Source organism: Zophobas morio, unplaced genomic scaffold, assembly GCF_036711695.1.
Source record: "Zophobas morio isolate AGI-343-1 ecotype UQ-CSIRO unplaced genomic scaffold, CSIRO_AGI_Zmor_V1 ptg000006l, whole genome shotgun sequence".
NCBI classification, from domain to species: Eukaryota; Metazoa; Arthropoda; class Insecta; order Coleoptera; family Tenebrionidae; genus Zophobas; species Zophobas morio.
In genome coordinates this window covers 15,579,174-15,594,350 of record NW_026972111.1, presented here as the reverse complement: position 1 = coordinate 15,594,350, position 15,177 = coordinate 15,579,174, and the positions used below count along the sequence as shown (strand labels likewise).

Below are 15,177 nucleotides of genomic sequence, written 5' to 3'. Positions count from 1 at the left end.
TGCCAATAATGTGGCTCCGGCGAGGCTCTCCTTGCACGCCTCGAATGCGGCCACCGTTGCTGGTGTCGAGTTGACCGGGGTTTTTCCTTTGACGTTGCCCTGGAGGAGGTCGTTCAAAGGTGCTTGAGTCTCTGCCGCCTTAGGTAGGAATCTTCTGAAAAAATTCAACATACCCAAGAACTGACGCAACTTTTTTATTGTATTTGGCTGCGGGAAGCTGCGGATTGCTTCGACCTTTTCTGGAAGTGGACGTGTACCAGCGCCGGAAACGAGATATCCTAAGAATTTGACCTCTGGCTGGCCGAAGACGCATTTCATGGGATTGATAACGACGCCGTACTCTCTCAAACGCTGAAACACAGTTTCCAAGTGCTGGAGGTGTTCTTCTGGTGATGCGGATGCGACGAGGATGTCGTCGATGTATGCATAGCAAAAATCGAGACCCTGCAACACCTCGTCCATGAATCGCTGGAACGTCTGCGCTGCGTTACGTAAGCCGAACGTCATGAATTGAAATTCAAACAAGCCGAATGGGGTGGTAATGGCAGTCTTCGGAACGTCTTCTTCTGCGACCGGGATCTGGTTGAATGCGCGTACCAGATCGATCGTTGAAAATATGATTTTGCCGTGTAAGGATTGCGCAAAATCTTGGATGTGCCTCACCGGGTACCTGTCGGGGCAGGTTCTCGCGTTGAGGGCACGATAATCTCCGCATGGCCTCCATTCGTCGCCCTTTTTGGGCACCATGTGAAGCGGTGAAGACCATGAACTTTGGGAAGGGCGGGCAATTCCTAGCTGGACCATGGCGTCGAATTCTTTTCTTGCTGCCTGGAGTCGGTCGGGCGCGAGTCTTCGGGGACGTTGCGCAATGGGAGGGCCCGGCGTGGTTACGATGTGGTGGCGGGTGGAATGTTTCACCGCCTTAGGGGTTCCGTCTGGACGTGTGACATCGGGAAACCGTTGGAGGAGTTCGTGGAACGGTGAACTTCCGGCGATGGTTTTTACGGACGGGATCTCACACTCAGTCACCTCTCCGATGGAAGTGAGTTGGGTAATTTGATCGTGTAGTCGCTGGTTTCTTATGTCCACCAGGAGTCCGTAGTGAGCCAGGAAGTCGGCTCCGATAATGGGTTTCACCACGTCCGCGACAACAAATCTCCACGTAAAATCGCGTCGTAAGCCTAAATTCAACGACAACGTGATTGTTCCGTACGTTGCGATGACGGTGCCGTTTGCCGCGGAAAGTTCATATGCGGACTTCGTACGCGGTTTTGGTAGCAGGGCATGCGGGAACACACACAGATCGGCGCCGGTGTCGATGAGGAATTTTTTGCCTGTTGTCCTCTCGGTGACGAATAAACGGCTCGATGTTGTTGTAGGGGTGGTGGGGCAGGCGTCAATGGCCGTCTTTAACGACTGCCCTCGGCGTTTCCCGCCGGTAGGGAACTGTACCTACACGGCTTGTCGCATCTTCTTGATTTGTCGCCGAAACGCCAGTGGTACCAGCAAATACCGCTGTCGCCTTTTATTCGATCACGGGATCCCGATCGCGAACGCGAACGCGATGATGATGATGTGCCTGGCCGCGAGTCCGGTCGCGAACGGTCTTGAGGCTGCGATATTGGGGAGATCTCAATTGCAGCAAACTTTTGCAAGACGGCCGCCAAGGTGCGTTCCAGTCCGTCTATCCTCGATTGCTCCTGGGTCGATGACGGGGTTGCGGGTGATACGGTTGTCTCGGCTATTTTACCCAGGTTACCATAAGCTTCCGCAACGGAGTCCGCGATCTCGGCTCTCTTATCCAGCGTGAGGTCCTTGTGCGCGGCCAGCAGCGCTTACATGTGTGTGGGCAAGCGTCTCATCCACAGCGTCTGTAGGACCTCTTCTGGGAACTCCGTCCCGGCGAGAACTCGTAGGTGGCGGAGGAACTGCGTGGGTTTGCGGTCCCCAAGTGGACCGTCCTCCAGGAGGCGGCGCGTGTTTTCTTCCTTTGATGTCCCCATCCGTTTGATTAATTCGCGTTTTAGCAGTTCGTATGTCCGCTCGCTTTTGGGCTTTAGGAGTACATCGCGTATCTCGACCGCGTATTTCGCATCCAGGGCGCCGACCGCGTAACCAAATTTAGTGCTTTCTTGCGTAATGCCCGACGCTTCAAAACCACTTTCAAGTAACAGGAACCATAATTCCGGATCCTGGGGCAAAAACGGTGGAACTTTTACGGCAACGCGATCGACTGACGGGCTATTTGTATCGTTTGGCGCCATTGTTTTTGATTTTCTCTCGAAATTCCGCACTCTACTCGTCGCGATCACTGGTAATACTCACGTTTTTTTTCTTCTTTCAATCACGTCGGGGTCACCAGTTGTGGGTATTGTTGGTGATTTAAAAGCGACGGTACGGTTTTGAGATTTTATTTCGTTGTTTACTGTTCGAGGGTGCCAGGGAGAAGAAGGAAGGGTGTTTAAAATGGTACACAGGTAAGCTCGGTTTCGAAGAGGTGGAAGTAGGTAAAAACGGAGTTTAGAAAATTCTAGAAGGGAAAAGAGAAAGTATGTAGGAGCGTAGGGCAGGTAGACGAAGGATAGGAAGTATTTACATTTTTACAATTATTTGAATACGCTCAGGTAGAACACCTGATTTTGTGGGAACGGTTGTTCCTACAGTATTAATATGTCATAATTAAACCGAAAACCGTTTTCCTACAAACATGAGGTTATTAAAAACAAACAAATTGAAGGGACTCTACAGATATTTTGGATTGTTTTGAAATAATTAAAAATAGATTCAAAATAAAATGTAAACAATGTTGGCAATAATATAATAAGATAATAATTTTATGGAACAATCTGTTGTTTCAACACCCTCATTAGGTTCAATAAAATTAAACGCTTTTATTATGCTAGCAGTAGCTAATGATTTCGTTCCAAGGACGTAGCTACTAAATTAACGAATACGTGAAAATGAAAATATTTTGAAAATGGACCGCCATTTTTTTATTGCTATGGGCATCAATTTGTAGTAATTTGTGAATATTATCAACACTCCACTTGGCCAAATCTTTAACACGCCACTTCCTGCAGACCGCTACCCATCAACTGTTTCTGAGGCTCATCATCCACCCCACTCTCGACGTACTTTAGATGTGCAAAACAGTCTAAAATATAATGACCAAAGATCAAACAAGACTGTAGTACTGCACTAGAGTTAAAATTTACTTCCTATAAAAATGACTTCAAACGGAAACTGGTTCAAACTGTGGTTGTTTATTTGTTGTCTTTCACCTAGAGGTAAATATTTTAATTTTTATTTTGATGCACGGACATTAAAGGAAGTAGAATACTTCAAATATTTAAAGAGAATTGACAATTTTGTGACTTTATTTTTTTATTTAATCAGAGGTGAAAGTTGAAATGATAAACTATAAAAACATGGAAATTAGTTTTGTTCACGTTTCGTAGTTAATATTTTTCTACTTTCATAACAAAATGGAACACCATTAAACTTGTTTATTTTAAAATGCAGTTTTGTGAAATGAAAAACTTTATTAACATTAAAGTATTATTAAAATTAAATGTATTCAAGTTGAATACAATTAATTCAAGTCGACACTCGATTTGAGAAACAAAACGGGAAATACAGTGATATTTAGCTATTATAAAATGTGTATCATATCCATGGACGAATAATTATAGTATTGCAATTTATGTTACTCGCACGACTCTTAAATGATGAGAATATAAGTGACACGTAGCCTTTCACATATATTTTTTTAGGTATTTTTGCACTACGCAATGTTCACATCGTAGCACCTTCAGCAGTAAATAGGGGAAGCGATGTAACTTTAACTTGTTTTTATGATATGGACGGTGAAGAATTGTACAGTGTTAAATGGTACTTAAACAAAATAGAATTTTTTCGTTATATGCCTAGAAATTGGCCATATACACACCACTTCCCTGCGTATAATGATCAACGTGTGGAACAAGTGGTTACTAATTCAAATTTTACTTCTGTGGTTATAATATACGTCTCCAGGAAGGCTAGTGGACTTTATACCTGTGAGGTTTCAGGCGACGCACCATCTTTTGCAACTTCTGCATCTCAGTCTCAACTTCAGGTATGCATTTAAATCAAGTAGGTACGATTTGGAACTGGCGTATGATGTCAAGGAGTTATACCGTAGCAAGGGTATCAGGTCTCAGATTATTTCAAAAGCAGTATTCCTTATTTATCTTGTCAGTTACAGTCGAACAGACTATAGTCGACTATAATCGACTACAGTCGTCCAATGTTATTTACATCCTCTAAGTACACTTAGGGGATGTAAATAACCTTGGACATACAATATAAAACAAAAAATTGTATTAAGAAATTCTCGTTTTTCCTTTAATTACAAAAATTAAGAAATATTTTTTTGCATTCAAACAGAAATAATCATAAATTGAGTGACCGTTGGTAGTCCCCGTTTTCTGTTCTGAGTTTATGGTTTCTTAGAATAAGGTGTCAATGCGAATTCGAGTCCTCGATAGCAGAGGTGCCGTTAGCACTGTTTTCTTTGATATTTCTATGTGTATAGTTTGTTGTGAATTATGTCTTCTTTATAATTGCTTAAACAGATCAAATCAAGGATGGCCATTTTTCCAAATATTTTTGTGTTATCAAAATTATAAGGGGAAAATTAACCCTTATCCAACTTTTTTAGACGCTACTGAAGGATAAATAGGTAAAATTAATTTATTTTAGTAAATCCTAGCAACTGTAACAATAAAACTTTTGTCAAGACTAATGTTGCTATAGAAACGAAAGATGATCTTCTTATCAGAGGCGTACAACGAATTTGGACATAAGTTTTAATCATTTTTATCTCTAAAAGGAGAACACTTTTACCTGAACTTTTTTTACTTTTAGCACCCATACTTCGAGACCAATTGCCGATTTTATTTTGTACGCACCTTTCAATAACACGCTGTATATCTTTGCTAATATGTTGATGTCATCACAAAATTTTGTAATGGAAAACTCACGTCAAGCGTACGCATAGGATGGTTTATTTTTATATTTACTGTATCTCTAATCAAATTTTATAATTTTTTGAAAAATGTACTGTAATTCAGGGGTGAGTAAAGTTCTGTCTAAATAACTTTAGATTATTTTTGGTACAGGTAGTTGTAACGCCTGAAGAAGATCCATATATAGAGACCGATAAACTAACATATAATTCTGGAGAAACTGTCACCGCCAGGTGTATTTCATATCATTCGAATCCTGCTGTTAATATAACATGGAATACTGAATTAATTACTGAGGCTGAAAATGTCGAGTACAATGTCACCAGAGATTTCTATTATACGTAAGCACAGTTAGCAAATCTGAAATGCATTAACATGTTAAGTAACTAGTAGGAGCCAATTGCATTAAATATTTTTATAATAATTTAATATGAGTTTATTTATTACGCGAACAGTGGTTTCTACTATAAATACCTAAACATAACATACATATTATTTTAATATTGTAATCTTATTATATTATTTATATTTAAAATTGTAGGACGCAGTCAGAGGTGAAAATAAAGATCCCTGAATCATTTACGAAACATACTTTGAAAATAAGTTGCTTATCCAAAATGTACGACGCATATAACGGAACTGGTGAGAAGATTGTTAAAGTTGAGACCCAAGCGTCTTCAGAACTGAAACCGAAAGAAAGTGGCACTGTACTACATAATAAAGCGAAGTTACACAAACATTGGAAAAACTGTATAATGAAAAGTTACAAATCTTACTTTCGCTGTTTATTTGAGATATTTTACTCATTTTAATTACAAAATTTTGGTTCATTTATTTTTCAGAGTTCGTTCAAGACAAATATTTTGAGTTATAACGTACATTGGTATATATCTATCATTTCCTAAAATATACATATACCATATACCTACCACATGAAGCACAGAGAATGTTCGTTATAGTTTTTGTACTCATTAATGACTTGTAACTACTGTTATTATTAATAAAGGAGCTACCCGTTGCCTAGGGTTAAGCAGTATTATTGTGATATTTTTTCCTCCTTGCCATACCTAGGAAAAATGTAGCACGACCAGTGTTGCCAGAGTTAAATGGTAAAATTCCGTTACATGTCGTAGAAAATTCCGCAACAGGCTGCTTTTAGAGCTGAAAATTGTCATTTATAAACTCCCTTACCAAGTTGCCGTCGATAGTAGCTTTGATGTTCAACTTTTGCTGTATTTAAAGGACTAGACTTGAGGAAGAAAAGTGGCGGATTTAAGTTGATTACTACAAAAATTTACCATTTTAGACATATTTTAAGTTTTTTGTTGTCGAAATAAGTCTACACATATTAAGAGAAAAAGGCAAAATGTAGCCCCGCCCATCCGCCCTTTCTCAGTTGTGATGATTTTGTTTTTGAGTATCGTGTTGTTCAAAGAATGCTATATACCTATATTAAGAAAGAACTAAAGCCAAAGATGAAGCCCCACCCATACCTACCCGCCCCGATCTAAATAGTAATGAAGTTTTCATTCGTTGGCAGACCTAGGGGGCGAGCCTAACTACAAAGTCCATATTTCCCTACAAAAATTTACCATTTTAAACGTATTTTAAGTTTCCAGCAATTAAAAAAATCATCACTAGAGAGATGGGGTGGGTGGGCGGATTTAATATTTTGCCTTTTTATTTCCTGGGCATAAGCAAAGGAAATATTGTAATCGAGTCCGTCGGCCGACTCTCTACTTTTACGGTTTCTCGACCTTTCATGACCCCTAGAGTACGAAGAAATAGGTCTCCCGTTTCAGTTTGTTTGTCTGCCGAACCGGATTTTTATTTGACAGATGATCTCCGAAAGTACTGGGCCGATTGTCGTTAAATTTTGCATTTATATTAGGAATATCATGTAGATGGTAAAACGCTAACCAAAATTTGTGTAATCATCCCCATCACCAATGCGATGACATCAGTGACGTCACTTCAAAATTGTACATAGTAAATGGGCTTTACTTTGTATAAAATAACATAGCCCTACACATGTAGTTTATGACTCGAATTGAGTTTTTACCAGAAATGTCCACATTTTTGGGAAAAAATTCAAAATTATGAAACAACATTTTGCAATTTAATTTTGAATCTGCAAAACCGAATGCTTTGAAATCTTGCAGATGGTTCACAGTTATGATAAGCATGATACATTTTTAATCAAAATATATTTACTTATCCCCTCCAAAAAATTGATGATGTCAGCCCAAAAGTTTGCTGAAAAAATCCTATCTTAAATGTATAAAATTTAAAATATGATGAGTCTGTAGGTACTCGTGATTTATCATTCCATGCATATTTTTGGATTTGTATATATAGGGTGACTCAAAAAATTAATGAATGCGTGAATTGATGAGGTTATCTGAAAATTTTGACGAATAAATTTTACTCAAAATGTGCAAAATATGGTGAGTTTTTACTTGTTATTCATCTTTGCATTCATAATTTTTTTGATCAAACTAAGAAGGAGTCACCCCCTTTTTCCCGAAAATGTGAAAATACAAACGTCTTTAATAATACGAATTATAATAATGATATTCAGAACATTTTGTCAGCTGTAACTTACTAACTAACTAGTTAATTGTCTTGATTCTATGTTTTGAGGGGACGAACTCATTCAAATCATACGAATTTCTACGTGACATTCTTCCGATGTAAAAACATAAACACTTTCAAGTTGTTTATCTTATCGAGAATAACCTAAGGACGTACAGTAATGGAGTCCATTGCTCAATTTGGTATTTTCAAATTTTCTGGATATTTCATGAGGCTGTAGCTAGGGGGAGGCTAGAGGATGCTCCCCTAGATCTAGAGAAGTTATAATTAACCAAATGTGAATTACAGCATCCAAAAACCAAATAAAATGTAGTGTTTTATACAATGAACGGAAGTCAAAGCAGTAAGAAAGTCTGGACCGTCGGTATTGTCATCCGGTTATTGCAATTCGTAGAAAACATGTTTTAGCTTAGTTTGTGTTTCACCGTCACGTTTGCAGGTTGATAAGTGTTATGTTCACGCCTGACAATTTTTGCATAGGCAACATATTATACACCCCAGAGACGACTTCGTCCAATTTAAGTTATTTTTAATAAGCAATCATAACAATCACAGAAAAAAATGACATAGATGTCAATGCCAAATAATGACAAAATTAAAAAAATTAATCCTCAATTTATTTTAAAATGCCCCGACGCAAAAAACATATTAGGCATGCAGACAGCGAGGGAAATACTGTCTAAACTCTTTCGACTAATTTTTTTTTTTAATATATATAGTATTCTCTGAACAACACGATACACAAAATCATGTTTTTAATTTCTTGTAAAGAAATAAGAATTTTTGCAATTAAGCTTCGTCCCCTTGGTTCACGGCGAATAAAAAAAAACATCACAATTGATAGGGCGGGTGGGAGGGCCTACATTATTCCTTTTTTGTTTTAATATTGTAAGGATCCAATTCGAATTTTTAAATTTCAAATGAATTTCGCGCGCACAAGAAACGGTTGGTAAGAAGAAGAGGTTGGCAACCAACCACCCCAAAGAAACAGACGTGCGCAAAGCGAGGGTGGTATTGTCTTGAAAAATGAGTCACTTCCTTTTGATCGCTTCGAGAGAACAGACGACTTCCTTCGAGCGCTTCGAGCAACAGGTTGTATTTTTATCTGTGAATTATTCTGTGCCTTTTGCTGTTGTTTTTGCGGTTCCAGTGTTGATCTGTTCCATTGGAAAACCTAGCAGCCCCCGTTGAGCCATTGGGTGTTCCTGATTTCTCATCGTTCTTACGACGAGGTTTTTGCGTTCCTGTTGGCGGTAAGCCGTGTCGAAATCTTCGCATCTTTGGAGAGGTATGTTTTGAACACCTGTTTTGGACTGGGTCCTGTTTTGCGGCGAGTTTTAAGCCCCGCCGGTGCTTCTGACCTCGTGACACAGCGACGCGTGCGTTTTTTTCCACTAATCTCGTTTTTTTATCTTTCATTTAAAATCCATCGCAGTAGGGCTTTACAGGAAGTGATTTCTAGTTCGGGCCATGCTTTATTTAGCTATATTTGTGAAATCTGTATTTTGGATGGCCGCAAACGAGTTGTTATTCTCACCGTTCTTTGTTCAGGCAGCGGCCATTTTGAAGCGTCCATTTGTTTCTTTTAATCGAGCACATGTTTTAACTGAATCTATTGAACAAAATAACAACATTGTGGGTCATGGGGGGGACGTGCCTTTATTCTTTGGATTTAGCACATTGTTTATACAACGCCACAGGATTCATCGTATTTTTGCATCGCACATTTTCGACGCCTATTATTTGGAATGACGAATTCGTCCAACGCCATTTTGCAACTGCAGCTTGTCTGCCATGTTTGTTTATGTGTTTTGTTTGGGGAAATGTATGTGTAATAATGGCCCACAATGCAGCTAAATAATTTCACGTTTGAATTTTAACCAATAACTTGACTGGACACGAATTAATATTAATCACATGTAAATCTGTTAACTTTACAATCTTTCACCTCATGCAATTTGTCTTTGTCTCACAATTTTAGCTTCAGTAATTTTCTTTGCTGTATAATTTGAATTGAACGTAAATTTCCATGCTCTGCAGTTTTGACCTAACATGATATTTAATTTGTACAAGCTTATTTCACACCAGATCTTGTTTTTATAAATCTTTGCTAAGTTTTGATTTAATAAATGTTTTGTTGATAAATGTTTCTATCATGTAAATTATCTGATGTCCAAATTTAACCTCAATTAGGAATTATTTGTTGTTGAATTTTCGTAAGAGTGTGTGGCGAATTTAAGTGTTGTGTATTGCTCATTGTTGAAACTTTAACACTTGTTCGGTTGTCATTTAATATTAGAGTCATAGAAATTGAACATTTAAATGAAATTGAAGGTAAATAACACGTAACTCGTAGTGTACGTGGGGCGCGCGACTTCTTCTCAAACTGACGGGATTAATCGCGTCACCTGCACAAGTCCGCGGGTTTTGTATAGCTTCAGTGGGGCGGTCGCGGGTTTTTAACGCTGCCGGTTTCGTGATAGCCGGGACCCCACTACGGATCTGCGATCGTAACCGCCTCGTTTCGCAGGGCACGTTCGTAATGGAGAGATGCGTGTGAGCAGGCGTTGGTGTAGATAGAATCACCGTCGTGAGGGAGAACAGTGATGATCAGGAGTCCCAACCTCCACTTGCGTTACAACGCCCCCTCTGGGTATTTTGCTGTGCTCGTAAATGAAATTGATATATTTTGTTCTATTTTGTTCGATCGCCACACTCTCATAATGATTCGGGTTCTGCCATCCAATTTACATATGTGTAGGTCTTGTGTTTGTTCGGTTTTCATATGTGTATGTCTGTCAATTCGCGAGTGTTTTTCGTTCACATATCTTAAGGTGTTTGACATGTAATATGTCGGTGAATAAAACCCCAGGGGGTTTTGGGGAGCGAAGACCGATGACACCTTGGCCCTGCGGACTCGCCAGAAGGGCAAATTGAGCCGTTGTCGCTCTTCGTTTCTTTTTCCCCCTTAGGAAGGCTTTTGACCAACCTAATTTTGTCTATTTTTTCTTGCGCTCTCGACCGTGTATGCACTTGTATGAAAGAACGTCTTCCCGCCATTTCTCAAAAACACAAAAAAAAAAAACACACAACGTAGGTTCTCATTTGTTAGACGATCACAGCCAAGGCCAAACTTTGAATTTTTGAATTTTTCGCGGGCCTTTCAAACTGTTTCGAGGTCAAATTTTAAGGAAAGATCGATTTTGCAATTAGGCTGCGCCCCTTAATAATTGCAAAATCCATATTTCCTTGCAAAAATGTACTATCTTATTTTAAACATGTTTTAAGTTTCTTGTTGTGAAAAGTTCGCTATGTATATTAAGAAAAAAAAGGCAAAATATGTATTAACCCAGCCCACCCACCGCGTTTCAATTCTGATGATTTTTTTTGTTCGTCGTAAGCCGAAGGTTGGAGCTTAATTGTAAAATCCTTATTTTCTACGAGAAATTGTCATGGAAATATGTTCTTAAGTAATCGTGTTATACAAAGAAAACTAAATGTATTCATTAAAAAAGAAAACCAAAAGAGAAGCCCCACCCATTCGTCTCGATTTCAATCGTGATGAATTTTTCATTTGTTGTTAGACCGTGGGGCAAAGTCGATATTTCCCTATACAAATTTAGCATTTTTAACATGTTGTAAGTTTCTTGTTATTAAAAGATGACTTCACATTGTGATAACCCAAACTTCCCGCCTCTAAAATTTGACCTTGAAACAGTTTGAGAGGCCCGCGAAAAATTCAAAAATTCAAAGTTTGGCCTTGGCTGTGATCGTCTAACAAATGAGAACCTACGTTGTGTGTTTTTTTTTTTGTTTTGAAAAATGGCGGGAAGAAGTTCTTTCATACAAGTGCATACACTGTCGAGAGCGCAAGAAATAATAGAAAAAATTAGGAGCCTTCCTAAGGAGGAAAAAGAAACGAAGAACGACAGACGCTCGATTTGCCCTTCTGGCAAGTCCGCAGGGCCAAGGTGTCATCGGTCTTCATTCCCCAAAACCCCCTGGGGTTTTATTCACCGACATATTACATGTCAAACACCTTAAGATATGTGAAAGAAAAACACTCGCGAATTGACAGACATACACATATGAAAACCGAACAAACACAAGACCTACACATATGTAAATTGGATGGCAGAAACCGAATCATTATGAGAGTGTGGCGATCGAACAAAATATAGAACAAAATATATCAATTTCATTTACGAGCACAGCAAAATACCCAGAGGGGGCGTTGTAGCGCAAGTGGAGGTTGGGACTCCTGATCGTCACTGTTCTCCCTCACGACGGTGATTCTATCTACACCAAAGCCTGCTCACACGCACATCTCCATTACGAACGTGCCCTGCGAAACGAGGCGGTTACGATCGCAGATCCGTAGTGGGGTCCCGGCTATCACGAAACCGGCAGCGTTAAAAACCCGCGACCGCCCCCTGAAGCTATACAACACCCGCGGGCTTGTGCAGGTGACGCGATTAATCCCGTCAGTTTGAGAAGAAGTCGCGCGCCCCACGTACACTACGAGTTATGTGTCATTTACCTTCAATTTCATTTAAATGTTCAAACTCTATGACTCTAATATTAAATTACCACCGAACAAGTGTTAAAGTTTCAACAAGGAGCAATAAACAACATTTAAATTCGCCATACACTCTTACGGAAATTCAGTCAACAAATAATTCTTAATTGAGATTAAAGTTGGACATCAGATAATTTATATGAGAGAAACATTCATCAACAAAATATTTACATGAGCAAAACTTAGCAAAGATTTATAAAACAAGATCTGGTGTGAAATAAACTTGTGCAAATAAAATATCATGTTAGGTCAAAACTGCAGAGCATGGAAATTTACGTTCAATTCAAATTATACAACAAGGAAAATTACTGAGGCTAAAATTGTGAGATAAAGAAACATTTCATGAGGTGAGACATTACAAAGTTAACAAATTTACATGAGATTAATAATAATTCGTGTCCAGTCAAGTTATTGGTTAAAATTCAAACGTGAATTTATTTAAATGCATTGTGGGCCACTATTACACATACATTTCCCCCAAACAAAACACATAAACAAACATGGCAGACAATCTGCAGTTGCAAAATGGCGTTGGACGAATTCGTCATTCCAAATAATAGGCGTCGAAAATATGCGATGCAAAAATACGATGAATCCTGTGGCGTTGTATAAACGATGTGCTAAATCCAAAGAATAAAGGCACGTCCCCCCATGACCCACAATGTTGTTAATTTGTTCAATAGATTCAGTTAAAACATGTGCTCGGTTAAAAGAAAGAAAATGGACGCTTCAAAATGGCTGCTGCCTGAACAAAGAACGGTGAAAATAACAACTCGTTTGCCGCCATCCAAAATACAGATTTCACAAATATAGCTAAATAAAGCATAGCCCGAACTAGAAATCACTTCCTGTAAAGCCCTACTGCGATGGATTTTAAATGAAAGATAAAAAAACGGGATTAGTGGAAAAACAAGCGCACGCGTCGCTGCGTCACGAGGTCAGAAGCATCGTCGGGGCTTGAATCTCGCCGCGAAACAGGTGTTCAAAACATACCTCTCCAAAGATGCGAAGATTTCGACACGGCTTACCGCCAACAGGAACACAAAAACCTCGTCGTAAGAACGGTGAGAAATCAGGAACACCCAATGGCTCAACGGTGGCTGCTAGGTTTTCCAATGGAACGGACCAACACTGGAAACGCAAAAACAACAGCAAAAGGCACAGAATAATTCACAATCAAAAATACAACCTGTTGCTCGAAGCGCTCGAAAAGAAGTCGACCGTTCTCTCCAAGCGGTCAAAGCGAAGTGGGTGATCTTACACGAGACAAAAACACCCTAACATTTGCGCATGTCTGTTTCTTTGGGGTGGTTGGTTGCCAACCTCTCCTTCTTCTCACTAACCGTTTCTTGTGCGCGCGGAATTCGTTTGAAATTTAAAAATTCGAATTGGATCCTTACAACATATTAAGAAAAAAAGGCAAAGTGTAAGCCTCGCCCACCAGCCCTATCTCAACTGTGATTTTTTATTCGTCATGAACCAATGGGGTGGAGCTTAAATGCAAAATCCTTATTTCTCTACAAGAAACAAAAAACATGTTTTTGAGCATCGTGTTGTTCAAAGAATACTACGTATGTATATTAAGAAAAAAACAGGTGATTGATCAGGGAACAGTTGGTGGTTAAAAATTTCGAAGTTTACACCCGCCATTCGAAATAATATTTTTTATAACTACAATAATGTGCCAAAGTGGACAAAAAAATCACGTCTGGCAACACTGAGCAAGACTAAAGAATGCATGATTGCATGTAATGTGGGGTGCCTACAGGACGTAGATTACAAAAATAAGATTTTTTTGCCCAAGCATCTGCAATGCTATAAATTTTAGACAAACAATTTTCAAAACTCCTAAGTGAGTAATCGAGCCAATTACAGATTATCTATTGATTACTTTTACCTTCATATTTAATTTTATACCTATGGTGGTAGGTGGAACGAAGAAAGCATGATATTGATATTCGTTCAAATAACCGATTCTATTACAACACTTCCCTTTTAATTTACTTTTTTGTTTGTTACAAAAAAACTAATGAGTTCGAACAGTACTTTTTCGTTAAATATTCTTTTAATTTCATGGCTCTTTTTTTTAATGATTCTGCAGACGTTTAACTAAAAAAATTGGTCTAAATAATTTAGATGATACTTTCCTTGCCCTCTGAGGCGTGGCCAATACGTTGTAGAAAGTTGTCAAGGTTTCAAAAAATATAAAACATTAAATTTTATTGCATAGTGTTGAGATTTTTACAATAATGGGTATGCGTAAAGTTAAAAATAATTGGTTTATTCAACCACCTACAAAAAAAAGATACTCTAATAACATTTTTAGCTGTCGTTAACAGATCTTTGAAAATAAAAAAAAATGATACCTACATAAAATGTTATTAATATTGTTTAGTGTTTTCTTGGCAAATTCTACATTTAGATTCTGTTAACTAATTTTTTTTAAGGATAACCCCTATATGCTAAAACAGAATGGAGGCGGATTATTAAACCATCAACAGCAACTGACAAGTTGTGCTATTCATTTAAAATGAAATTTTGTTAAGTATACAAATTTTGCGGTGACATAAATTTTTTGTGTTAATGTATTTTCATGAACATAGTATAATACTAATCACAATAACGTTGCATTTCTATCACTTCAGAAAAATCCTTTGCCACCACCTTGTAATTCTAAACTTTGAGGTAAATATAACGATATAAACATGATATTTACTGCAGCTACTTAAGAGATAAAAATATCCAAAGAAATATAGTAACATTATGACATGTTTAATGAGAGAATGTTAATTTAATTGTTATTTTTGTTGTCACTTGACTAACAGTTTTATAATATGATTGTATTCATTCCATAAGTAAATATATGTATGCATATGCATGGTAAACATTTTATAAACCTATGAAACCAATTCTCTTGAAAAACACACTACAGGTATGTAAAATTCCGAAAAAAAAACCATTATTTTTTTTCAGACCTTTGTATTAAAAAACAAC

At 38.2% G+C, this 15,177-nt stretch overlaps 1 protein-coding gene across 2 annotated transcripts; it reads left to right on the top strand.

Annotated features, from left to right (window-relative positions):
- Window positions 1–3,130: 3,130 nt before the first annotated feature.
- On the top strand, window positions 3,131–6,037 carry LOC135123144 (uncharacterized). 2 transcript variants are annotated; one of them, XM_064047649.1, is made up of 4 exons: window positions 3,131–3,287; window positions 3,774–4,117; window positions 5,163–5,350; window positions 5,551–6,037. In XM_064047649.1, exons 1-4 carry the CDS (start codon window positions 3,227–3,229, stop codon window positions 5,819–5,821), a joined length of 864 nt encoding a protein of 287 aa, XP_063903719.1. In that variant the 5' UTR covers window positions 3,131–3,226; the 3' UTR covers window positions 5,822–6,037. The 2 variants fall into 2 exon arrangements, with proteins under 2 accessions (XP_063903719.1, XP_063903720.1); XM_064047650.1 differs by lacking the exon at window positions 3,131–3,287 and adding an exon at window positions 3,500–3,691.
- Window positions 6,038–15,177: the final 9,140 nt, after the last annotated feature.

Bases quoted from the DNA above. Each gene is read 5' to 3' on its own strand.
- LOC135123144 (XM_064047649.1), top strand. From the start codon at position 3,227: ATGACTTCAAACGGAAACTGGTTCAAACTGTGGTTGTTTATTTGTTGT. The intron at 3,288-3,773 runs GTAAATATTTTA...ATATTTTTTTAG, and splicing joins TTGTTGTCTTTCACCTAGAG to GTATTTTTGCACTACGCAAT. The intron at 4,118-5,162 runs GTATGCATTTAA...TTTTTGGTACAG, and splicing joins CATCTCAGTCTCAACTTCAG to GTAGTTGTAACGCCTGAAGA.